This window comes from Mustelus asterias, chromosome 17, assembly GCF_964213995.1.
Source record: "Mustelus asterias chromosome 17, sMusAst1.hap1.1, whole genome shotgun sequence".
NCBI lineage: Eukaryota > Metazoa > Chordata > Chondrichthyes > Carcharhiniformes > Triakidae > Mustelus > Mustelus asterias.
The window spans coordinates 76,739,312-76,766,918 of NC_135817.1; the positions used below are offsets into that span (position 1 = coordinate 76,739,312).

General features: G+C 45.0%; 1 protein-coding gene across 1 annotated transcript; it reads right to left on the reverse strand.

Moving 5' to 3' along the window:
- Positions 1-27,457, reverse strand: LOC144506203 (histone H4 transcription factor). The gene is made up of 9 exons (XM_078232065.1): positions 27,274-27,457; positions 25,512-25,738; positions 22,119-22,230; positions 20,162-20,314; positions 16,697-16,774; positions 10,615-10,735; positions 7,648-7,786; positions 4,307-4,431; positions 1-2,373 (listed from the first exon to the last, which is right to left on the reverse strand). The coding sequence occupies exons 1-9, from the start codon at positions 27,455-27,457 to the stop codon at positions 1,866-1,868; spliced, it is 1,647 nt and encodes a 548-aa protein (XP_078088191.1). The 3' UTR covers positions 1-1,865.
- Positions 27,458-27,607: the final 150 nt, after the last annotated feature.

Here is a 27,607-nt window from a genome sequence, read left to right on the forward strand (position 1 = left end):
GCCGGGATGGTTCAGTGCCTCAGATGGAGGCAGTACTGTGGTATAAATGGGGCACTAGTCTAAGCATCACAGCACAGAACAGTCTATTACTGTCTGAGAATGCAGGCTGCTCATCAGTTACAGCAAGAGGCTTAGAGCTAATCCCAACTGTTGGAAAATTCTCAAAAACCAAAACCTACAAAGATTTAGAAACCCAAGCATGCCCCTTTAGTTTTATTTACCTGTTGGAAGAATGACAAAAGGTGAATCTGAGTCACACTCGGGTGAGGCGCCTCAAGAAGCCTTTCTAAAACCTCATCGTTAAAAAAAAAAGACTTTAGAAAGATAATATTCGAATTTCGTCAGAGAGGAGGAAAAGGTGATTGGGATTAGAGGCAAAGCTGGCTTCCGTATTGTCAAACTGAGACCATCACACAGGGGTAGGTTCACCATACACTGCGGGAACCCAAAGACCATTGCAAGAGAAGTGACGGCACTGCCCACTCGCCACCGAGTTACCTCTGGAATAGTCAGTCAGCAAACCTCCTCTGGCGGGTCGAACAGTGCCAGGGACTGAGCCCTCAGCCCACTTCATTTTCAAGCAGCGATCAGGAGAACAGATCTTTGACACTTGACCCGATGTCAAGAGTCATAGCTTTGCCGTGCCTTCTCAATTAAAATTTTAAAAAGAGGCAGAGTGAAAAAGATATTGCTGAGCGACACAGCACAGCAGATACAAATTCAAGTTCACATCAACATTGACTCTTCAGCCAAAAGGAAGACATCTCAAGTGAAATACAGCATTAAAAAATATCTATATGGGATAAAATAAGCTTGGGTCAAGGTGTTAAGATACAAAAAGATAGTCCAGAGTTGGGAGGAGCAATTGTGAACAGACACCTGGAAGTATTTCTTTACAGCGAGGGGTCAAAAGATGGAGCAGGTTGACAGGAAGAGTGTCTGCAGCCAACACTTCATTTTAAAACAGCTGGATACGAAATAATAAAACAGGCTCCTAACATTCCCTTCTTTGGCTTAACGTTCATTATATTTCTGTGAAGTGACCACGGAAGCTTTTCTACGCCCAAAAGGTGCTACATAAATGCAGGTGGTGGCTGGCCGCTTGCTTTTCTGGCTGGGAAAAGCCTACATCACCTGAACTTATCTCGTCATCTCCCGAGTCTCACTGTTACGATCGCAGGTCAAGCTCTTCCGGGGACATTGGTCTACAGTCAGAGAAAGGGGCAGAGTCAGGGAAACATTGTGCCCGACCAAACAGAATTAAAGCTCGGTCTGAATTATGTTTTTGTTTGTTTATAAGTGACGACACTCTTGTGGAAAGTGGATCCGTACAACCGGAGCTGGTGTTCTAAAGCAGTTGGGTTTCCCCCAACGTCACTCTTGTGTGTGCCGCAAGGAAAGGAACCACAGGCAAAGGTCAGAGCCGAAATTGTCCCCACCCACTCCTGAAGCTTATTTCCCCTAATTACATAAATCTTGGCACTTATTTTATCTTCAGTTCCATTGGTCTGTTCAGGCCTCGCATGTTTGCAGTGAAGAGGGCTACAGGCCTGCTGCCCAGCCTCCACGCTAGCTAGTGCAAGAACGATGGTCTACTTCGCCTGCCTTTGCCTTGGAAACATGCTTCACAGAACAAACGGCAACTTTACCCAGAAGGCAGAAATGAGAATTTGATCCAGGACCCAAATTCTCTAAAGCACCTGAACATGCAACACCAAAACTGTGGCCTCTTAATTCTGATAATGTAGAGTCGACAGGACCCTGTTATATTTTAACTCTAACGCTCCTACCCCAGCTTTATTTAGGCAACTATTCTTTTAAGAGGTGAGATCAGGGTTTGACCGATTCGCTAACAGCAACCCTGACTACCCGATTATCTGGATCCCAAGACCTCGAGCTACTTTCTCTAATGTTTCAACAGGGTCAAGGGAGGAGATGTCTTCATTCCTTTCAGGAGCGACAGGAGGCCTGGCTGCTGACTGGGCTACGCTACCGAGGATCGAGAAGACCGGAGAGTCATTGCCAGAAATCCCTGCACCCCCCCTTTCAGGGGGCTCTGGAGAGTCGCACTGCGTTGGCTGAAGGGTCTTTGGTGAGGGTTTGGCTGACAGGTTGTTGGTTTCCCGGTGTCCGGCACGCCTCACTCGGGCGGCAGCGGCAAGGTAATCCTCCTCCTCCTTCCCTGCTCTGCCGAGGGCAGGTTTTGCAGAGAGAGTCTTGCGGCGGGATTCTGGTATATGGAGACACACTTCTGTCGCCTTCCTCCGGGGTCCACGCCTCTTCTCCAGGTCCTTAATGATCTGTTGCGTCAGTTCAACCGTTTCGTAGCGGACCATGTGCAGCTGTAAATACCCATCTGTGTGCTCTTTGTATCTAGACGGTTTAAAACAAAAAAAAAAGTGTGGGGTCCATTTTCATCACCAGACACAAATATTTAATTTGAATGGGAGAGGGGTGTGGTTAAGTGGTGCAGTGGTCTAGGTGTGGACCTGTCACCTCTTGGAACTAGGTTCGAATCCAACACAAGTGACCCAGGAAATCACACTGCGGATGAACTGGGCAACATCAATTTAGCACAGCAAAAAATGGCACTCAACTGGCAAAGGTCGCTCAGAATGCCTATTTGGGTGCCGAAAATGGAAGAGCGCTAACACTCTTCACAAAGCGCAGAGGGGAAATCTGAAATTGAGTGAAGGAACCGAGTTCTTGTTCTGCTATGCCCACCGGGAACTGGACCGAATCTGCCCAATCTCTTTCACACGGAATCTGGAAGGCAGAAGAATTGGAATCTGTTTGGATCTGAACCCAGGTAGCAGAGGCGAAAGGTCATTGTCTAAACCAGTGCAACCCCCAACAGACCATGTCTGAGACCTTTCCAACTGAGGAATTAAACTCTTTCCATTTCATGCCTTTTCTACGCAAGCCAGAGAAAGCCGAGCAGCTGGGTATGAAGTGATGCTCCCTCTATTCTGCCCCAACATGTGTCAGTCACCTTCTAATTACACCAGTGCTAAGCATTAGTAATGTAATTTTCTGTAAGGAAAGCTTTTAACCAACCAATTTTTAAGTGATGAGTAATTATTGATGGGATTAAGGAGACTCTACAATGATGAGTTTACACTCGGGTTTCCTCCGGGTGCTCCGGTTTCCTCCCACAGTCCAAAGATGTGCGGGTTAGGTTGATTGGCCATGCTAAAATTGGCCCTTAGTGTCCTGGGATGCGTAGATTAGAGGGATTAGTGGGTAAAATATGTAGGGATATGGGGGTAGGGCCTGGGTGGGATTGTGGTCGGTGCAGACTCGATGGGCCGAATGGCCTCTTTCTGTACTGTAGGGTTTCTGTGATTTCTATGAGATAGAATATATGTGTCTTCTGAAAGCTTAACCGATGTGTTGGAACAAAAAAGGGTGACAGTAATCCTGCATATGTCCACCTATGCTCAGTGAAGTATTATTCTAGCTGTTTATAGGCTGGCCAACTATCTGAACTCACTTCACATTATATCTGTCCTGGTTATTTGGTAGTTCCCACTTGCCATCCTGTTTTATACAGCTGTTTATACAATGATAGGGTATCAGTTTCTCATTTTGGTAATTAGATTACTCACTCACCCCCATAGGAAGTATTAATGCTCCAGAATCTACATCCAGAATGTATCTTGGGCAAAGAAAGCTAGATTCAAACCAGACAGACTAACTGAAATGGACCAAATGGTCAACCTCTTCTCTATTTAAGGTGGATCTCTCTCCCTGCAGTGTCACAAAATTTGTCCTGTCCGTCTTTCATAGAAGCACCACTGGCACCCATGAGTCGGCTTGGTTTGGCTGGCAACTCTCCTGCCTCTGAATCGGAAGGTGTAAATCCCACTCCACACAAGGGCATGTTACGTGTGGGGTAAACCATTCACTAAATCCAACGTTAGGATCATAAGTAGTGGAAAATTGATCCTAGAAGTAGGAAAAGGAACAGCAAGACATGATAGCCTTAGACTTAAAATTTAAACCAAAGCAAACCGGACAAATGGTAACCAGAGACAGGATCCTTCAGCAGAACACCCAGCCAAAGATTTAACCAACTTTTCTCTTTCAGATGCTATCTACCCACTGTGTACATGCACAAACGTACACCCAGACTGCATTCTACAAATCACTCATTGAATTTTCTTGAATCACTGAGGATGGAAGAGGAAAACAAAACACTTTAGCTTTCCTAAAGCCAGTGCACAGTTTTACTGAAACAAACAGCGCCAACAATAATCAGTCCAAGTCAATGCCCTATGGCTCTGGGGAAAGCATACTGTCCTACCTGAATCGTGCATGTCCAGAAGGCCACTTCAGCTGGTGCATCTTACGCAGGTGCATTGTTAGAGTGTAGGCCCAGGAAAAACACTTGGCGCAGATGTGGCACTTGTATCGAGGCTTTGTTTCTCCCTGCATAGGAGTGAGACATCAGTAACCCACATTCCCATTGTTTTCTTAACCTCGATGTGCAGATGCCGGCATTGGACTGGGGTGGGCACAGTAAGAAGTCTCACAACACCAGGTTAAAGTCTAACAGGTGTATTTGGAATCACGAGCTTTCAGAGCGCTGCTCCTTCATCAAGTGAGTGGCTCGGTGTCGATATGCGCGATCTTCTTGGAGATCCTCTCCACTTTGAACCGGCGGCTTGTGGCGTTGGTGGTAGCCATGATGTGGAGATGCTGGCGTTGGACTGGGGTGGGCACATTCTGTGTCGATATGCGCGATCTTCTTGGAGATCCTCTCCACTTTGAGCCGACCATTCATAGCCACTCGCCTGAGGAAGGAGCAGTGCTCCGAAAGCTCGTGATTACAAATAAACCTGTTGGATTTTAACCTGGTGTTGTGAGACTTATTACTGTTTCTTAACTTCAAAATGTTTTGAAAATAAAAAGCAACATTCATTTAACCATCCGAGTGCCATTGTATAAACACTTTGTCACTGTCCTCCTGGGAGCAATTGTTCACCAATGAGGCAGCCATGCTAGGAACAGCCAATATAATACCCCATTTATGTTTCAGTGGTTAAACATGTGTTGTGAACTCACAACCTGTGTTCCAAACTCATCAACTGCGCAGTTGCTCAGAAGTAACAAAAAAGAAAAGGACCCCATAATTCTGTCCACGGTGTCCAGAAAACATGCACACCGGCCTTCAATGTGGAAACCCAGAGAAAATAATGTCATTGGTATGAATAAAACCAGAAGGGCTCCATGCTTTAGTCAAAACGACATTGGAGCCCCAATTCCTGAAGTCCTGCCTCCAAACTTAGCATCCATTTCAGCCTAAGGAGGAGGAACCAGGGCAGGTTGTACTTTGCACATCCAGCTGTATGTGCACGGTGGCACAGTGGTTCGCACTGCTGCCTCACAGCGCCAGGGACCCGGGTGCGATTCCCGGCTTGGGTCATTGTCTGTTGAGAGTCTGCACGTTCTCCCCGTGTCTGCATGGGTTTCCTCTGGGTGCTCCGGTTTCCTCCCACAGTCCGAAAGACGTGCTGGTGAGGTGCACCGGCCACACTAAATTTTCCCTCAGTGTACCCGAAAAGGCGCCAGAATGTGGCGACTAGGGGATTTTCACAGTAACTTCATTGCAGTGTTAACGTAAGCCTACTTGTGACACTAATAAATAAACTTAAACCCTTGTAAAAGTGAAGCTACCTTCAAACAGAAGCAAAATCCGTTACTGGGATTTCCAAAACACCACTTGTGGACTTTAGGCATTTGAAGAAAAGATTTGAACCCGGGTCCCAGAACATTACCGTGTCTCTCAGTGACAACACGACTACACCATCTCCTCCCCCAGGGATGTGCAATAAATGCTCGTCTAGTTAGTGATGCCCACGTCCCGTGAATTAATAATTTTTAAAAGCGACTCCTGAGGTCTACCTGTGGTGGGTACTGGGTGAGTTGACATGGAGGGTGCAAGGGCAAAGGGTGGTATATGGGAGCAAGGGGAGGGGACATGAGGGGCCATGGGATAGTAAGAGGGGCATGGTTGGGGCTTACGGAATGCGTGGGGGTGAGGGGGTGTGAGTGATGAGAGCCAGAGGGCTGCTACTTATTATTTTATTGTTTTTATTATAACTGGAACAAAGCCCAAGAACACTAAAGGTGAGACATTTGACCAGCCATGCTCCGCATACAGCAGCCCGTGTGGCTGTTTCTGGGATCCGTGGATCCAGAACGAGAATACAGTGATTCAGGGCACTTTCTCCCAAGTCAGTTTTGCAGAATCAGGAATGCTTCCTTCGACTCAAAGGCTGGAATTCCCCGACCTCGCCTGCAGTTGGAATTCTCCTGTCCCGCTGCTGGGAACGGAGTTTTGGCCGAGCACCACATTCTCTGTCCTCGCTGGCAGGGGCATGCAAAACCAGAGAATTCCGGTCGTAGAGTCTTAATGGCTCAGAAGGAGGCCATTGGGCCCTTCAAGAGCATGCCGGTTCCCTGTAGAGCAATCCGGAATCCCTACAGTTCAGAAAGAGGCCATTCAGCCATTCAAGTTTGCACCGACTCTCTGAAAGAGTATCTTACCCAGGCCCATTCTCTGCCCTATTCCCATGCATTTACCATGGCGAATCCACCCAACCTGCACATCTTTGTACACCGAGGGGAAATTTTAGCATGGCCAATCCACCTAACCTATCTCGTCAGTCCTGTAGCCCTGCAAGTTTATTTCCCTCAAGAGCTCATTCAATTTCCTTTTTAAATCCTTAATCATTTCCATTTCTACCGCTCTCAGGCAGTTCCAGTTCATTGTCACTTGCTGTGTAAAAAAAAAGTTCCTCAACCTCCACCCCAACAACTGCACCTCTTTCCCAAAACTTTAAATCTGTGTCCTCTCGTCCTATCAGCCAACGGGAACAGCTCTCTCAATTTTCTATCACCGTCAAAGATCCATGCACATGAACGCCATGGTCTCTCTGCCCATGCACACCCATAGAATCCTACAGTGGAGGAGGCCATTCGGCCCATCTAGTCTGCACCAACCACAATTCCACCCAGGCCCCATCCCCACAACCCCACACATTTACCCTGTCCATCCCTTGACACTAAGGTCAATTTAGCATGGCCAATCTACCCAACCCGCACATCTTTGGACTGTGGGAGGAAACTGGAGCACCCGGAGGAAACCCACACAGGCCCAGGGAGAATGTGCAAACTCCACACAGACAGTGACCCGAGGCTGGAATTGAACCCGGGTCCCTGATGCTGTGAGGCAGCAGTGCTAACCACTCTGCTACCGTGCCGATCCTTTGGAACTGTGTTGTTAATTCTATATTTCCTCTGCCAAAATGCATCACTTCACACTTCTCTGAATTAAATTCCATCTGCCACTTGCCTGCCCATGCTGCTAGCCTACTCATGTCCTGTTGCAATCGACTGATCTCATCCTCAATGTTTGCCACACCTCCAAGTTTGGTACCGTGAGCAAATTTTGAAATTTTATTCTCCATTGGTAACAAAGATTTGGAGGAAGCCAAAAACAAAGGAACAAATGAAAAGTGAAAGATAAAAAGAGTGAGGAAAGAGTCCCAGATCACTTGCCAGAAGAGAGTTCAAACTCTGAAGTAAGAGAAAATGAAATTGCATAGTACTTCATAGATCAGTTGCCACTTGGTCACCCACCTCATGTATTCTCCTGTAGTGCTGTTTAAGGGTTTGCACACTGCGGGCGCTAAAGTTACAACCGTCAGAGCTGCAGTGGTACGTAGGTTCATCATTGTGCGTTTCAATGTGCTTCCGCAGGTCATACAGATTCTTAAAACTGGAAGTGAAGGAAACAAAAAATGAGTGAAGTAACTTTTAAATGGAAGAAATTTTAAGAAAAAGCCAGTGTCCTTACGATATATTAACCTGACTAATTCCTGTATGCAAGAGGCGGCTAGATATAGCACTTGGGGCAAATGGGATTAAAAATTATGGGGAGAAAGCAGGATTAGGCGTTTGAGTTGGATGATCAGCCCCTGATCGTAATGAATGGCGGAGCAGGCTTGAAGGGCCAAATGGCCTCCTCTTATCTTCTATGTTTCAACTCTCCTGGATAGTCACATGAGCAGCCTGGGAATGGAGGGATACAAATGATTGGTCTAGTTGGACCAAAGAGCGGCACAGGCTTGGAGGGCCGAAGGGCCTGTTTCCTGTGCTGTACTGTGCTTTGTTCTCAGCTTACCCATAGAATCCCTAACTCTTCTCAAAAGAGATTTAATTATTACACCTCTTAATCTGCAAACCGCAAAATCAGGGTCACTTTTTTTTTTCTATTTGTTCACAGCACATGGGCATCACTGGCTAGGGTCAACATTTATTCCCCCTTCCTAACAGTCCTCGAGATGGAAGTGCGAAGCTGCCTTAACGATCACTAAAAAATTAATAAAAAGAGCAAAGGTAAATTCTGAAAGAAAACTAGTGCAAAATATAACAACGGGGAACAATAGCTTCTATAAGTATATAAAGAGGAAGAGAGTAGCTAAAGTGAATGTTAGTCCCTTGGAAGATGAGGCTGGGGAATTAACAGGATTAACAGAAATGGCTGAGACACTAAATCAATATTTTGCCTCAATTTTCATGGAGGAGGGTACAAGTACCACCCCAAAGTAGTGAAGTGTTGCAGCTACTGTACAAAGCATTAGCGAGACCACACTTAGAATATTGTGTACAGTTTTGGTCCCCTTACTTGAGGAGAGATGTAGTTGAATTGGAGGCGATTCAAAGGAGGTTCACTAGATTGATTCCAGAGATGAGGGGTTTGTCTCAAGAGAGATTGGGCAGTTTAGGACTATACGCCCTGGAGTTTAGAAGAATGAGAAGAGATCTAATTGAGGTGCAGAAGATGGTAAGTGTGATTGGCAAAGCAGATATGGAAAGGATGTTTCCTCTTGTAGGTTAATCTAGAACAAGAGGTCACAGTTCTGGGATAAGGGGTGGCAGATTTAAAAGAGGTGAGGAGAAATCACTTCTCTCAAAGGATTGTAAGTCTGTGGAATTCACTACCCCAGAGCACGGGGGATGCCGGGACATTGAGTACATTTAAGGAAGAGATGGACAGATTTTTAATTAGTAAGGGTTTGAAGGGCTATGGAGAATGGGCAGGAAAGTGGGGTTGAGGCAAAGGTCACAACAGGCACGATATTAAACTTGCCTACTCCTACTTTTTATGTTCTTGATCTGCTGCAGACCACATGGTGCATGTACACCCACAGTTCCAATAGGTACCCCACACACAAATTCAAATGGCCCCTTGTATTTTTACTTTTGTACTGTATCCATGAATTAATTAAAATATACAAAGAAAAATAGTAAAACTGGCTAACAACACGCAAAACAGGGGTATGGCAATATCACCTAGTGTAACTGCCAAGGTTTTATGTTAAAATGACAATTAAGATGAAAGAAAAAGTTTTTTTGAAGCTTCTTCCCTGCTCAAAATGAACCCAATGATTACTCAATCAAATAATGATCATGACATACTCTCTGATCTTAATGACTAAATCACAGGTAAACCACCTTTAGGCTATTGCATAATCCACTGAGCAACTGTCCAGGAAACTGCCTGCCACAGAGTTCATGTCAAGGGAATCAATGAAAACATGAAACCTAACTAAAATGGAGCATAGAAATGGAAGCTTCTGTGTTCACGGATAACTGGATATTCTGTTAAAATCCCAATTCGGTGCAGAAGTTGATCTCGCCATGCCTTGCTGCTCTATCTTGACATCATCTCCAAAACAAGCCACAGCTTGCTCTACTGCACCATTCTTAACTGATGCCTATTAGCTGATAAAATTTAAAAGACCAAAAACCTTTCTTTCAAATCGTGCCAGCACTGCTAGGCAGAACTGGCTCTGAACAGCTCATGTCAGATGTAGATTGGAGAGATTGTGACTGTTTTCTTTTGAGAAAATAAAGCTGAGAGGAGATTTGATAAAAGGTATTCAAGGTCCTGTGGGGTGTGGAAAGGGTACATAGTGAGAAACTGTTCCCGCTGTGGCTACAAGTGCAGGTCAGAGGCTAGGAATCCGGTGGCATGTAATGCACCTCCTGACTCCCCAAAGCCTGTCCACCATCCACAAGGCACAAGTCAGGAGTGTGATGGAATACTCTCCACTTGCCTGGATGAGTGCAGCTCCAACAACACTGAAGAAGTTCAACACCATCCAGGACAAAGCAGCCTTATTGATTGGTACCCTTCCACAAACATTCACTCCCTCCAACACCAATGAACAGTGGCAGCAGTGTGTACCATCTATCAAGGCTCCTTAGACAGCACATTCCAAACCCATGATCACTGCCATCTCGAAGGACCAGGGCAGCAGATACCTGAAAATACCACCACTTGAGTTCCCCTCTAAGTCACACACCATTCTGACATGGAACTGTACCGTTGTTCTTTAACTGTCGCTGGGTAAAAGTTCTGAAACTCCCTCCCTAACAGGTATACCTACACCTCAGGGACTGCAGTGATTTAAGAAGGCAGCTCACCTCCACCTTCTGAAGGGCAACTAGGAATGGACACATGCCATAAATGAATATTTTAAAAATGATCAGCTTGTTTATAAAATAAAGTGGCAATTTGAGCATCCGCTACAACACTACCTGTTCTCACAGAAGTCACACCCATACGGCCTCTCGTCACAATGGCGAAATTTGATGTGTGTCCTTAATGAGGAGAAAGTAGTGCAGGTCATGTCGCAGAGTGGACATTTAAACTGGTTCACTGGCAAATAGAAGCACAAGTCAATCTGTTAAAGAAACTAACTTTGTCACTGGGTACAAAATATTATGAGACAAAATCTTATTCTGCCCCTCTTTTCAATTATTTTCCCTTCTTAGCTTCTCTCTCTCCCCCTGTTCATCGCATGATGTGCCAGAGTTTAGTTTCTAGCTTCGATTATGAAATGGAGGATCTGGGATTCTGTAGACATGGGTGGAACAGCAGGCTGGCAAGGGGAAATGCGTAACCCTTTAGTGCAGCAACGCATTGATCCTTAGACTGCATTTCTGCACTGAGAAAAGTCGTTTAACAAAATGACCAACTCCAAACTAAGTTCTAGATCCAAATACTAATGCATCTCATGGTCAACAAAGGTTGCCGCCTCCCTCTCTCAGTGCTAACAAGGTTGGAGAGAGAGCAAGAGGTGCCAATTCTGTACCTCTGATGGTATCCAGAATGCAGTTTCCATCGGGACTGGTAAAACATTAGCCACCTTTCATACTGGATCTGTCATAGCATATTTCAGCAAAATGGGGGTGATATTCCCTGGCATCAAAATCCAAAGCTTAAAAGGAAGCAATCAGGCTGACACACCAGTGAAGTACTGAGGGAGTGCTGCACTGTCTGAGATGCTGTCTTTTGTATCAGGCGTTAAATTAAGGTTGTGTCCACCCTGGCAGGATACAAAATGTAAAGGCATTATTCAAAGAAGAGCTGGGGATAAATTCTGGCCAGTACGTATCCCTCACCTAATGTCATTAAATACAGATGATCTGCTCATAATTGTACTGGGGCCTTCCTCGTGCAAAAGAGCTGCTGCATTTACTACATAACAACTTGGCTGAGAAGCTTCCCCAGGTCATGAAAGGTACTGTATAATCGAAAGTCTTTCTCTTACTTTGGTAGCTCTGTATTCCACGATGCAGAGGAAGGTTTCAATCGTTCTGGTCCATGTTGGAACCAACAACGTAGGAAAGATGGGCAAGAGGTCTTGTTCTGAGAGTATCAGTAGTGAGGCACTAAATTAAAGAACAGGACCTCAAGGGTTATTTTCTCTGCGTCATTACCCGAGCTGCATGCAAATTGACACAGGAATAAGCAGGTTAGGGAGGTGAACACACGGCTGAAAGAGTGGTGTGTGAAAGAGGGATTCCATTTCACAGGGCACTGGCACAGGAAGGAAATATACCTCAACAGGACTGGGATCGGGACCTGAGCAGAAAAGAAAAGATAGGACAGCAGCAAGAACTTTAAACTAGTAAATGGAGTGGTGGGTTGGGGTGGAGCACGGGGACATGGGGGGTTGGAGAACAGAGGTGCTCAGGTGCCCCCCTCTGGCATTGTAGTCTCAGCCACATTATTTGCAGAGGAAGATAGTGGGCTGAGAAGATGAACAATTTGTTCTGGGCCCTCTTCCCAACCAGCTGAGCTTTAGGTTTCTCCTCACCTCTTCCAACAAACCCTCCAGTCAGCCTTCGGTGGTCACCGCCATTGGCCACTGTCTCCCAGCCACCGACTTCAGCAAACACAGTCGAGGACACGCCCCTGTCTACATCAACGGTGATGAAGTGGAAACGGTCGATAGCTTCAAGCGTCTAGGTGTCCAGATCACCAACAACCTGTCCTGGTCCCCCCCATGCCAACACTATAGTTAGGAAAGCCCACCAACGCCTCTACTTTCTCAGAAGACTAGGGAAATTTGCTACGACTCTCATCAATTTTTACAGATGCACCATGGAATGCATCCTTTCCGGATGTATCACAGTTTGGTATGGCTCCTGCTCTGTCCAAGATTGCATGAAACTACAAAGGGGCGTGAACGAAGCCCAGTCCATCACGCAAACCAGCCTCCCATTCATTGACTCCGTCTACATTTCCCGCTGCCTTATACTCTCTTCCGCCTTCTTCCATTGGAAAAAAGATACAAAAGTTTGAGATCACTTACCAACCGACTCAAGAACAGCTTCTTCCCTGCTGCTGTCAGACTTTTGAATGGACCTACCTTATATTAAGTTGATCTTTCTCTACACCCTAGCTATGATTGTAACACTACATTCTGCACTCTCTCCTATATGTACTCTATGAATGGTATGCTTTGTCTGTATAGCGTGCAAGAAACAATACTTTTCACTGTATACTAATACATGTGACAATAACAAATCAAATCAAAGTTGTCCGAGTTGATGTTTGTCATCTTCACATCGTGCATGCGATGTATAATGAATAAAATGAATGATCTGCTGGAGCAAATTTAACTTGGGAAGGTATGGCATAGTAGCCATTACTGAGATATGGCTGCAAGATAGCAGGGTTGGAAGCTGAAGAGACTGTACCAGATTATAGAGTTTACAGGAAGAATGGGAGGAGTTGCACTGGTAGTTAAGGGTCAAATGAAATCACTTCAATTAAATGAGGTCATATAATGAAAAGTCAGCAGGCAATGGAGAATTCATGGATAAAATAGGAAAAAGAAAAAAAAATAAGACTGTGGTTGGAGTTTTGTATTTTGCATAGGCCCCCTGTTATCAGTAATATGTGGCAGAATATATTAATGAAGAGGTTAGATAGACACGAAGTTAAAGGCAAAGTAACTTTAATGGAGGATTTAATGTTCATATGGATTGGATGACAAACCCATGTCAGAAAGGTAGTAAATTTCCCGAGTGTGTACAGGATGGTTTACTGCAACAGAATGTCTTAGAACAACAAAGAAGCCAGCCACATTAGATTTAATCATGGGGTATGAGCAAGATTTAGTTAACAGCTTAGCGGCACATCAACATTTATTTACACAGGTCACAATATTGTTAATAATGTTCAATGTTGTGGGTGGAAGGAAGAAATCTGAAACGGCGAGTAAGATTCTTGATTTGACTTCAATGGGATGAAGGAGAGACTGTCCACAGTTCAGGGGTAAAATCAGTAGGAAATGTTCAAAATATAATCTATTGTGATACAGAATCAGTTTATACTGACAAGTGGCAAGAGCTCTACTTGCCATGGGTATTGAATCCATACAGTGCAGAAGGAACTATTTCGGCCCAACGAGTCTGCACTGACTCTCCGACAATGCATCTTAACCAGGTCTACCCCAACACCCCCAACTCTACCCCTGTAACCCCAAACATCTAGCCTCCACATCTTGGGACACCAAGGGGCAATTTAGCATGGCCAATCCACCTAACCAGCACATCATTGGAGAGTGGGAGGAAACTGGAGCACCCGGAGGAAACCCACGCAGACACGGGGAGAACATGCAAATTCCAAAGTCACCCAAGGCTGGAATCGAATCTGGGTCCCTGGTGCTGTGAGGCAGCTGTGTTCACCACCGTGCCGAATAACTCGAGAGGTAATAGGCAGCACAAAATGAAAAATAAAAACATACAAGAACGCAAAAAAAAAAGAAAGCTCCAAGCTAATGGGAAATACACAAAGAACTTCAAAGCATGACAAATGAGATAGTACGAGCTACAGATGGGAATAGGGAAAGAGACAAGGGATGTCAAAATTAACACAAAAGATGCTTACAATATATCTGAAGGAAAGAATTGCATTTCTAGAGCACCTTTCACAATCGCAGGATGTCTCTAAGCACTTTACAGCCAATGGAGAGTTTTGAAGTGTGGTCACTGTTGTAATGTGGGAAACACGGCAGCAAATTTGTGCACAGCCAGACAGCAATGTGAAAATGACCAGATAATCTGATTCAGTGATGTTGATTGAGAGAAAAACATTGGCCAGGACACTGGGGTGAACTCCTTGATCCTCTCCGAAATACTGCCATGGCAGAAAGGGAGCAAACTTTGTCAGTGAGTTCAGAATGGTTTCCTGTAACAAAATATCTTCAAAAAAAACAATAAAGGAGCAAGCCATATTTGATTTAGTAATGGGTGAGATTTAATTAACAGTCCCCGTCCCAAGGGGGCAGACATTTAACATCCCATCGGAAAGATGGCACCTCTGACAGTGCAGCACTTCCTCGGTACAGCACTAGAGTGTGACTCTGCATGTTTGCTCTCAAGTCCTGGAGTGAGACGTGAACCCACAAACTTCCTGATAAAGAAACAAGCATACCTAAGGATAGGGACTTTCCATAATTAATGTCGGCAAAAAATAGTAACAAGAACAGAAGAGTGACAAATCCTCAGGACCAGATGAGTTCCGTCCCAAAGTTTTAAAGGAAGTAATCTTCTAAAGTTCTCCCAATTCGGGAACAATTCCCTTAGATTGGAAAACTATGCGTGTCATTGCACTATTTAAGAAGGTGAGAGAGGGAAAACCAGGGAATTATAGAGCAATTTGCCTAACATCTGCTGTCAGGAAATTGCTAGAGTCGATAATTAAGTTTTTGGGGTCGGACAGAGAGAAGACATGTCCCCTTTTCTTCATGCTCTGCCACTTTTCTTTCGGCTCACGTCCAACCCTTGTTGCCCCCCGTGATGCCTTGCCCTTATATTTCGGCTTGTTGTCTTCTTGTCTCCTGAGCCTTTTCCATTGTTTTATATATTCTTACTCCTGTTAGTTTTCTCTTGTGCAGGGTGGTGAATGGGTGCTATAGGGTGACAGAATGCTTTGAACATTTCCATCTGAACAGAGAAAGCCGGCATGGATTGAATTTTCTGATGAGGTGATGAAAGGAATGTCGTCCATTAACTCTGCTTCTCTCTTCACGGATGTTTCCAGATCGACTGAGTATTTCCAGCATTTTCTATTTGTGTTTTATGACTAAAGTCATGGACAGGGGCATGTCTGTGCATGTTATTTATAAGAACTTCTAACAGGCATTTGTGATAAATATCCTCATCAGTGGGAGCTCATGGAATAGAAGTTTATATTTATTTATTTATTAGTCACAAGTAGACTTACATCAACACTGCAATGAAGTTAGTGTGAAAATCCTCTCGTCGCCACACTCTGGCGCCTGTTCGGGTACACTGAGGGAGAATTTAGCACGGCCAATGCATGTCTTTTGGACTGTGGGGGGGAAACCAGAGCACCCGGAGGAAACCCACGCAGACATGGGGAGAACGCGCAAACTCCACACCAACAGTGACCAAGGCTGGAATTGAACCCATGCCCCTGGTGCTGTGAGGCAGCAGTGCTAACCGCTGTGCCACCCTGCAATTAGTTAGGAAATTGGTGCAGCTGCAGGAGAGAGAGAGAAAGGATAACAGGCATGCAATCTAATTGGCAGAAAGTAATGAGTGGCGTCCTGCAAGGAATGTGTGTTGGTGCCTCGACTAATAACCATATTCATTAACAATCTAGAAGGGATAGAGCCACTTATACAAATTTGCAGGTGACAATAAGGACAGGTGGCATTAAAAGCCGTGTAGATTTAAGCATTACAGAGGTATTAATAGATTAGGTGATTTGGACAAAACAGTGGAAGATGGATTTCAATAGAGGCAAGTGTGGGGACCTAAAATTACTTTCTGAATGGTGAAAAGCTAGAAGAAACAGAGCAAATGAATGAATAGCCAGATAATTTCTTACTTTTGTGTTGGCTGATGGACAATGTTGGCCAAGAGATTGGAAGAATTGCCCTGTTATCCTTCAAAAAGTCCCGTGGGAATTTTTTTACATCCACCCCAGCGGATAGAGGGGACCTCAGTTTCATGCTTCACCCAAAAGGCAGTACCTCGGGCAATACTCCATCAGCGGGGCACTGAACTGCCAGTCGAGGTTATGCCGCAATTTCTCTGCCTTCCAAACGTTTATGACAAAACCGCAGGGCTCGGCACGGAACGAGTGTCGATATTTTTTTCAGATTGTTTGCAACCTATACAGACTTGTTTCCCTCAAGAGTACCACTATCATAGTCGGATAGGGGAGGGCAGTATTCTGTGACAAAAACATGACCCTGCGACCTTCAGAGCACTGAATAACAGAATGCAACAACACACGCGGTAACATCATTTGTCCTTTGAAGCCTTGAACAAATACAATGATGATGCACCCTACCGTGATTTCGTACATGGTCCCGCAGGAGCCTCTCATTGGCGAACTGCTTATCACAGTGCTGACAGGGAAAGGTCTTCTCTGAAATTAAACAGATGTTAATTATAACTTAATATATCTGTAAACCACTGCAGAGTTCAACAATCGTTCTTAATGTTTATCTTTCTAATTTTCAGTACTTTTGCTGAGTAACTGTTCCAGCCCTCATGTCAACAAACTGCATTTTTGTTCCACTCCCTACTCTCACAGCAGCGAGCGATCTTGTGACACTCCCTACTCACGAACATTTGAATTAGGAGCAGGAGTAGGCCACTGGAGCCTGCTCCATTATTCAATACGATTATGGCCGATGTGATAGTCACCTCAACCCCACATTTCTGTCTACATCCAATAGCCTTTCACCTCCTTAGAATCATAGAAACCTACACAGTGTGGAAGGAGGCCATTCAGCCCATCGGGTCTGCACCCCAACAACAACCCAGGGCCTATACCCGTAACCCCACATATTTACTCCATTAATCCCACTAACATACACATCCCGGGACGATTTAAGCATGTCCAATGTACCTAACCTGCACATCTTTAGATTGTGGGAGGAAACCGGAGCACCCCGAGGAAACCCACGCAGACACGGGGAGAGTGTGCAAACTCCACACAGACAATGACCCAAGCCAGGAATTGAACCTGGGGCTGTGAGGCAGCAGTGCTAACCACGGTGCTATCGTGCCACCTTATTAATCAAGAATTGATCCTGTTCAGCCTTAAAGATACTCAAAGACTCTGCTTCCACTGCCTTTTGAGTAAGGGTGTTCCAGAGACACACAACCCTCGGAGAGAAACAAATTCTCCTAATTTCTGTCTTAAAGGAGTGGCCCCTTATTTTTAAACAGTGACTCCTAATTTTGGTAATGGTAATGCCATTTGAATGTCAAGGAAGGATGGTTAGATTCGCTCTTATTGGAGATGGTAATTGCCTGGTCCACGTATAGCAAAAATAAAAGCATTAAAGATGCTGCATCTGAGTTCCACCCCAGGACTTGATGGCAAAGGAAGGTGTGTTCATATATGGCCAAGATGAGCATCAACCTGCAAAATCCTTCCAGTATGTCAATGGCAGGCAGTAAGAGTGGGAGCGTCAGCTGGTCAGCTATACTTGGTGTGGAGTGGCACCCCTCAAGCTATAAGCCTCTGGTCACAGGCTATGGACCTGTTCCAGGAAAATCCAGCTGTGGGGCGATGAAGTCTGCCTTGTGCACCGCTAAGGTGTGGGACGTGAAACACCAACAAACAACAGCAACGTGTTTTTAATTAATGAAGTTGGGGAGGAGCTGGTATACACCAGCGAAGGGAGACAGACAGGGAAGTGATGTTCAGCATAATCAATGTGTAGAAATCAAAAAAGGTGAGGCTAATGTGGAAAATGTATACTGTGCAAAACCAGTGGGGTTGGGAGCAGGGGGAATATGCGTCAAAAAGTTTAGATATATACTTTGAGTAACAGCATTATACATATTTGCTATGGAACAGACTGCCACCTAGTGCTGTGTGAGCCCACAGAAATATACTCCTGATACAACAGGGACTGAACTGCAGGAGTGAGAAAAGCCAGGTCACTGTAGTCCTAAGGCATTGTGACCACAAACAGCAGGAACACTGTGCCACTTTCTAGGCTCTTAATCTCAGAAATATGCCAACTAGAAGTTGAGCCCACAGGCTGATAAGAATGGGGAAGCACAAAGCCAAGCATAGACCAGTTGGGCCGAGTGAGTGCCCCATTTCTGTGCTGCAAATTCTATGCAATAGCCATGACTCAGTGGGTAAGCACTTTCACCTCTGTGCCAGCAGATTGTGGGTTTAACCCACACTCCAGAGGCTGAAGGGCAAAAACCTAGACTGACACTCTAGCACTGAGGGTGAGCTACCTGTTGGAAGGACCGAGACATCAAATCAAGGCCTGTTTGCTTTTTCAGGTGGATGTAAGTGATGGCATTGCACTATTTTGAAGGCAGACAGAGAAGTTTCCACTGGTGCCCTGACCAATATTAATCCCTCAACATCACAGCAGGGAGTACAAAAGTAATCAGAAGTTTTTTCCCAGGGTGGAAGAGTCAATTACTAGGGTGCACAGGTTTAAGGTGCGAGGGGCAAGGTTTAAAGGAGAAGTACGAGACAAGTTTTTTTTTACACAGAGGGTGGTGGGTGCCTGGAACTCACTGCGGGGGGGAGCTGGTGGAAGCAGATATGATAGTGACTTTTAAGGGCCATTTGACAAATACATGAATAGTCTGGGAATAGAGAGATATGGTCCCCTGAAGGGTAGGGGGTTTTAGTTCAGTCGGGCAGCATGGTCGGTGCAGGCTTGGAGGGCTGAAGGGCCTGTTCCTGTGCTGTAATTTTCTTTGTCCTTTGTACTAAATTGGCTGTAAAGTGCTTTAGGCCGCTTTGAGTTTTTGAAAGGTACTTGTTATATGAATCCGTCTTTCTTTCTGTTGTAATGGTAATGTAAGAAATGCAGCAGTCAACGTGGGCACAATAAGATCCTATAAACAGCAGCAATATTGCAAGCAGATAATCTGTTTTTAGCGATGTTGATAGAGGATCAACATCGGCACATTGATGAGGTCCCTGCTCTTCTTCCAGTGTTGTGCGATTTTTATCTGCACCTGTTGTGTTTCCTACATTACAACACTGACTATACCTTCAGGAGTTCTTCACTGGCCATAAAGCGCTTTGGGATGCCCCGTGGTCACAAAACGAGCCGTAGAAATCCAAGTCAGCCTACCTTTCAATAATGTAACAGCAGCAACCAAACTCTGACAGGGGCGGCACAATGGCACTGCCTGTGTGGAATTTGCACATTCTCCCCATGTCTGCGTGGGTTTCCTCCGGGTGCTCCACACAATCTGAAAGACGTGCTGGTTAGGTGCATTGACCCAAACAGGCGCCGGACTGTAGCGACTCGGGGAATTTCACAGTAACTTCACTGAAATGTTAATGTAAGCCTTAATTGTGACACTAATACATAAACTTTACTTTAACTTTAATCTATCTACATGGACCAGCAACGACAGCAGTTTATGGTGCGCACTCGCTTCACCATTAGGATGTGTTAAAATATCACAAATAGTATGCTCATCTCTTCAAACTTCAGCTGGGTTGTCTCATCAGAAAATAACACAATATAAAGACCCAGTACCCATTGTACCTCACCCCCATCTGGGGACGTTAGAATGGACGGGGAAAAAAAAGATTCTGCAGCAAGCCAAGTGATCACTCTTCATCTATAAAATTGTTGATGTCAAGAGGGTACTCCACCCCAGAAAACTCCTCATCTGGTTTCCTAGACTCTGTATATCTCACTTCCACACATTGGTGCTAAGTAGCGACCAGAAGCTTTATTGAGGCTCTCCAAAACAAGGCACTAAAGTGAGTACACTGAAAAAAAATTCAATTAGAGCAACCACATACGTTCATTGGAGGTCTGCCGGCGGACGTGGTCATAGAACTTGGTGTTGTTAGAGAACATTCCTCCACAGTTGGGACAAGAAACAACCTTCTCCTGTGTGTGACTCCGCAGGTGCTCCCGAAGTTTAAACTTGATTTTAAACGTAGCGCCACAACCTAGTGCATGAATAAAATAGAAAATTTGGTTTAGAAAGAGTTTGTTCATTAATTCGTGGGACAGGCAGCAGAACAAAAATGTAAATATGTTCCTATAATCTTACAGCACAGGAGTGAGCCATTCAGCCCCCATTGCTTGTGCTAGTTATTCCATAAGACATAGGAGCAGAATTAGGCCACTCGGCCCACAGCAAGTCTGCTCCGCCATTCAATCATGACTGATATTTTTCTCATCCCCATAACCCCTGATCCTCTTATTAATCAAGAACCTATCTATCTGTCTTAAAGACACTCAATGACCCTGGCCTCCAAAGCCTTCTGCGGAAAAGAGTCCCACACGTTCACTACTCTCTGGCTGAAGAAATTCCTCCTCATCTCTGTTTTAAAGGATCGTTCCTTTAGCCTGAGGTTGTGCCCTCTGGTTCTAGTTTTTCCGACTGGTGGAAACATCCTCTCCACGTCCACTCTATCCAGGCCTCGCAGTATCCTTTAAGCTTCAATAAGATACCTCCCTCATCCTTCCAAACTCCAATGAGTACAGACCCGTGATCATGTTGGGAAAAGGGAATGAAGAACTCTTCCCAGGCATCAAATACGTTAACCCCCACACTTGCTGTCACTTGGGTCCAGTTAGTTGCACTTTTGCTTCAGACGGTTAAATTCCATTCTGGGATGCCAGCACATAATACAAGTGGACACTCCAATGCAGTAACAAGAGATGCTGCATCTATTTTGTCAATAAGCACTATTTAAATTTAAACAGACCATTCGCAATTGAGAGGGAAAAAAACATATGTACAGGATTTTCACACCCCAAAGCAGTTTACAACTAATGAAGTACAGTCATTGTAGGAAATATGACAGGCAACTGGAACACAGCAAGTTTCCACAAACAGCAACAAAATCAATTACCAGATTGTTTTAAGGGGTTGTTTGTAGGGCATATATTGGTTAGGATACCAGGAGAACTCCCCAGCTCTCTCGTGAAGATATCTCATGGGGGCTTTCATTATTTAAGCAAATCGTTTAAAACTCGATAATTTTAATCTTGAGTGCTACAATTACCACAGACGAGACCATGGAGGCAGAGGGAGTTGGTTACCATGGGCTTGATTTGCATGCCACTACACGACGCCACGGGAATGGAGGGATCCCACGGGCTGTGGGGAGGGGGGAGGGTTGCAAGGCAATCATTCCCCAGCTGCCATAGTGCGTATTTCATTCACTCCCGGGTGAGAGGCTCACCAATGCAGAACTGGGAAACAGGTCACCTGTGCTTGACTGCAGGGAGTTGTGACCCAGCGAGATTAAAAACAAAAGCAAGAGCAAAGTATTGTGGAAATACAGAAAGTAGTTGAGGCCAAAACGTTGTAATTTCAAGAAGAAATTAGATATAGCTCTTGAGGGTAAAGGGATCAAAGGATATGGGGGAGGGGGGGGGAGGGGGATGGGTAGGCGGGATCAGGAGATTGAATTTGATGATCAGCCATGATGATGGAGCAGGCTCGAAGGGCTGAATGGCCTACTCCTGCTTCTAGTTTCTATATACAGCAGGTCTGGCAGCATCTGTGGAAAAAGCATTTACTGTTTCACTCTCCTCAGATGCTGCCAGACCTGTTGAGTATTGCTGGCACTTTGTTTGCAGTAGAAACAAACAATCGGTAATCTCAAGCTATCAAGTTTAAAACAAAAACTTAAATGAACCAGGCAGCAGGCCGTAATTGAGGTTCAGGGGACAGTCACGAGTCCTGAATTAAAATGACAACTTTGTTACTTTCTGCAATTATCTGCATCGCCCGGTTACCTTTCCAGCAGCACAAAATAGCTTCATTTTTGTTAGGAAGTGTTTCTTTGTCCGTGCACTGTCCATGCATGTCCACATGCCGGTAAAACCATTCTGGATTGTCAAATGTACTCTAGAAACAACAAGAAAAAATCAATACATAAGTAAAAGAATTCAATTAAGGATTTGGAATCAGTGATGTTACGCAATCAGGGCTCAAAACCTTCCGAGGTTCCACCGTAAAACATCAACAGTTCGGCATCACAAATATTTCACATGATAGAAATTCCAAGTAGGTTAAAGACAATTAACATGATACTTCCTAAACATAAACTAAACTAAACATAATCCTTCCACCTTTTCTTAATTCATTCATGGGATGTGGGCTTCGCTGGTTGGGCCAGTACTTATTGCCCATCCCTAATTGCTCCTGAACTGAATGGTGCTGCCGGGGCCATTTCAGAGGGCATTTTAAGAGTCAACCACACCTGGATCTGGACTGATATGTAGGCCAGGCCAGGTAAGGATGGCAGATTTGCTTCCCTAACGGACATTAGTGAGCCAATGGGTTTTTAAAACAATCGACAGTAGCTTCATGGTCATTCTTAGACTTTTACTTCCAGATTTTTAAAAAACTGAATTCAAATTTCACCATCTGCCGGGTCCTCCCGGGTCCCCACAGCGTTACCCTGACTCTCTGGATTACAGGTCCAGCCACAATACCACGACGGTGCCCTGTGCACTTTATAATTACAAGTTCTTTCTTTCATTCACAATGAGTTACTTCTGAAGTTGCGTAGGCAAATTTGACATCCAATTATTGTATTTTCTTCAGCACCCCTCCTCCCAGAATTTTCTCCTCCCCGCTCCCAAAGACATGGATTGTGGCTGTAGTTTTATAGTTTCAGCTGCCCTCAAGCTTCCCCCCCCCCCCCCATTAGGCCATACCTGGCCTATGAGTCTAATCAGCGTTAGACAACAGGATACTGGATCGTGTCACAGCCAAGCTCATGTCTGTCTGTTTCTGATATACATAGTGAATCACTAGTTAGCAGAAACCTTGACTGCGAGGTTTTTAATTCATTCATTCATTCTTGGGCAAGGCCAGCGTTTATTGCCCAGACCTGGTTGCCCAAAGTTTGATACAACTGAATAGCTTGCTCGGCCATTTCGAGAGTTAAACACATTTGTGTGGGACTAGAGTGACATATTGGCAAGAGCGGGAATTGCCGTCAATTCCCACTCTTGCCTTCAGGACAGACAATTGGTCTGTTTAGTTATCATCATAAGTCGTCTTACATTCACACTGCAATGAAGTTACTGTGAAAATCCCCTTGTCGCCACACTCCGTCGCCTGTTCGGGTACACTGAGGGAAAATTTAGCATGGCCAACGCACCTAATCAGCATGTCTTTTGGACAGTGGGAGGAAATCGGAGCTCCCGGAGGAAGCCCATGCAGACACAGGGAGAACGTGCAGACTCTGCACAGATAGTGACCCAAGCTGGGAATCGAACCCGGGTTCCTGGATCTGTGAGGCAGCAGTGCAAACTACTGAGCCTACAACTCGACAGCTTCAATATCACTTATACTGATTATCAAAGTTCCACTTGGGTTTTGAAGCTTTAAGGAGTGTTGCATAAAAGCTCAGCACTCCTACCCACACTAGATGACAGTAAGGGTGTTACCATGTGACCTGTCCTGGGCTTTGGATGGGAAGAAAAATAAGTGCCAGTCAGCACTCAAGTATGATTTTTAAAAATTCATTTGTGGAACATGGGTATCGCTGGGTGGCCAGCATTTATTGCCCATCCCGAGTTACCCGAGGGTAGTTGAGAGTCAACCACATTGCCGTGGATCTGGAGTAACATGTAGGCCAGACCAGGTAAGGATGGCAGATTTCCTTCCCTAAAAGGCATCAGTGAACCAGGTGGGTTTTTCCAACAATCGAGAATAGTTTCATGGTCACCATTACTGATAGTAGCTTTATATTCCAGATTTATTATGGACTGAACTCAAATTCCACCAGTGGCCATGGTGCCCAGAGCATTAGCCTGTACCTCTGGATTACTCGTCCAGTGACATTACCACGAAGACACCATCTCCACAACTTTTCGCAGGGAATTTCACAGTGCGCCCCATGAGTGGGGATTTGACTCCATCACTCCTTAGCTCAAAAACTGTTCCATTACCAATGGGTGGACGCACCAGCGCGGTTAGGTCAATGGGAAAACAATGACAGGGCTAAAAGTCTGTCACATTAATTAATGAGAGTTAAGGACTGAGGAAGAAGCAGGAGCAGGGTAAGGAAATAGAGTGAATTTGAGTCAAATTAGATGCAGAAGAAGAAATAGAGAGGGGAAGAAACATTAAGAGGGAGAAAAAAAGGCAAAAAAACCTGCTGCTTCCAAGAACAATGTACTACCTGCAGGAATGAGCCTCCACAGTTTTAATTGTTCTCTTTCAGGGCCTGAGAGATTGCAGGAAGGTAAATCTTTGCATTAAACGGATCCTTTCATTTTTATACCCTAACTAGTTGTCATTTTATTTTAACAACACAATTGCTGCAATTTCATGAAACTCACGGCAATGTTGAGGGCGAGCTGCAGTAATCCAGAGGTGCAGCTAATGACAGAGCAAATCATCCAGCAAATTCAGGAGATTTGGAACTCCAGGGTATCTCTTATGAGCCACAATAGTGCTGACACTATAGTTAAGAAAGCCCACCAACGCTTCGACTTTCTCAGAAGGCTAAGGAAATTTGGCATGTCAGCTAAAACTCTCACCAACTTTTAGAGATGCACCATAGAAAGCATTCTTTCGGATTGCTTGTTATGGCTCCTGCTCTGTCCAAGACCGCAAGAAACTACAAAAGGTCATGAATGTAGCCCAATCCCTCACGCAAACCAGCCTCCCATCCATTGACTCTGTCTACACTTCCCGCTGCCTCAGCAAAGCAGCCAGCATAATTAAGGACCCCACGCACCCCGGACATTCTCTCTTCCACCTTCTTCCTTTGGGAAAAAGATACAAAAGTCTGAGGTCACGTACCAACTGACTCAAGAACAGCTTCTTCCCTGCTGCCGTCAGACTTTTGAATGGACCTACTTTGCATTAAGTTGATCATTCTCTACACCCTAGCTATGACTGTAACACTACATTCTGCACTCTTTCGTTTTCTTCTCTATGTACAGTATGTTTTTCTGTACAGCGCAAGAAACAATACTTTTCACTGTATACTAATACATGTGACAATAATAAATCAAATCAAAAAATTAAATTACTGTTGTTTTTCTTATAAACACCCTAATAACAGCATACACATTTAACTCAACGTTAATTTCCCAGAGACTTCTGGATGACAATTTATAAAAGAAGACGAGGTAGAGGCATGAAGAATCTAAATCGATACTCACGTCGCAATGCTCCCATTGGCAGGTGAAGGACTCTGCAATCTCTGGAATCAGGTTCTGGTTCTGGCTGTCCAGGGAACACACCGGAAGATCGGGACGCAGGCGCTGCAGCTCTGAGCCAAAATATTTCAGCTTGGCGTGATAGCTGTGGAAGTTCACATGAACCACCAGCTCATTGGGGCCTTCCACAGCCAGGAACCCACAGCCCCGCCACAGGCACTGGTACTCATCTGAAAGGGGAATTTCAGAGTGAAAGAGCTTGTTATTTAATGCACAAAGAACAAAGAAAATTACAGCACAGGAACAGGTCCTTCAGCCCTCCAAGCCTGCACTGACTATGCTGCCTGACGGAACTAAAACCCCCTACCCTTCCGGGACCATATCCCTCTATTCCCATCCAATTCTTGTATTTGTCAAGACGCAAAGAACCCACGCCTCCAGAGTGTGACTTAAATGCAGTGTCTTCGACCGCTCCGCCACCCTGGCACACCGCTCCGTCAGTAGTTCCATCTCTTATTAAGAGCCTGGAAATCATGGTTTGGTTTTGGTGACCTAATCTTTGGTGCTCTCCTGACCCCAGGAAAATGCACTGCTGCTTAGGGTATTGCATACTTTGCCACAAAGCTGTTGGCTTAGAGAAGATAGAAGAGCAACGTGCCATGTTGAAGTCTCTCAAAGCACTTCAGACCACGATTCCTTTTTTAAAACGCAATGGCTGTTTCTCTTTAGATAAGAGTCTTTTGTTGGATATTTAAGGCTGTCCCAACTCACTCCTCTACAGATCTCCACCTGTGTCAGGCACTGCTTCACCAACTGACCATGCTCCCACCACTGGAGTTCAAAGATTTCCCCAGTGTTACTCCCCGGCAATTCCTTCGGGGGAAGTAACTGAACTCTGCTCCGTGCATCTTCCTAACACAGGGTTAGGGTTATTCGCTAGCATTTTGTCATGGATTCCCAACAACCTGGTCCAATTCATATCCCAACTTCAACGATAGCCTGGAGCCACAGAATTATGTCTAGGTGGCCTAAAACACAAATGGACCAGCATGCTTGCTAAGTGAGGCAGGGTAAGGATACAAGTGGCCTCCTCGTAGGTTAGAGAGACTGGCAAGACTTTAAACTCGCTGTATTGGGAAACGGAGTGGGGAAATTTATTGTCACACTTGGGGCAATAAATTTAAAGAGTAAATTTTGAGAACTCTCCCATAAGATTAGAGCATATAAAAACATAGACATCAAACCATAAGGAAAAATTGGGCTTGCACAGTGTACACCATATGCTTATGCTGTATTTTTCATAAGTAGTCTGTTGATACTCAATAGTAAGATATACTTGGGGTGAGGTGCCACAGGGCCGTAGTGCCCATAGAACCATATGCCAGTGAGGGTCCGGAACAGGATGTCAGAGGGGCAGCACGAGGGGTGGCACAGTGGTTAACACTGCTGCCTCACAGCGCCAGGGACCTGGGTTCAATTCCCAGCTTGGGTCACTGTTTGTGCGGAGGCTGTACGTTCTCCCCGTGTCTGCGTGTTTCCTCCCACAGACCAAAAGACGTGCATCGGCCATGCTAAATTCTCCCTCAGTGTACCCGAACAAGCGCCGGAGTGTGGCGACTAGGGGATTTTCACAGTAACTTCATTGCAGTGTTAATGTAAGCCTACTTGTGACCCTAATAAATAAACTTTAAGAGGATTAAAAACAAGAGAGAAAACTGGAAGAGGAAAGAAAATAAGTTAAAGGGTGAACTCAAAGACTTTTTACCTAAATCTCCAAAGCTGTCATACTCATTGACGTGCTCTTTCAAGTGTGCAGCGATGTGGTCGCAGAATTCCTCCATCGTCTTCCCGACAAAGACACAGCCATCCCACTCACAGGGCAGCACCAGTCCCAAGTACTTGATGCTCTTCCCAGGGGCCATCTTCCAACCAGCTCCCACTGGGATCATTCCACTATCTAAAATGTTCTTTTCACCCAATACTGTAAAAGACGGAAAAATTAAAAGATTTTCCCAAATCAATACATTTTTCAAATGGCAAAGGAAACCACAGAAGCGCGAGCAAGAGTAGCCCCTCATCGTCCCCCGTTGTTGTGACAC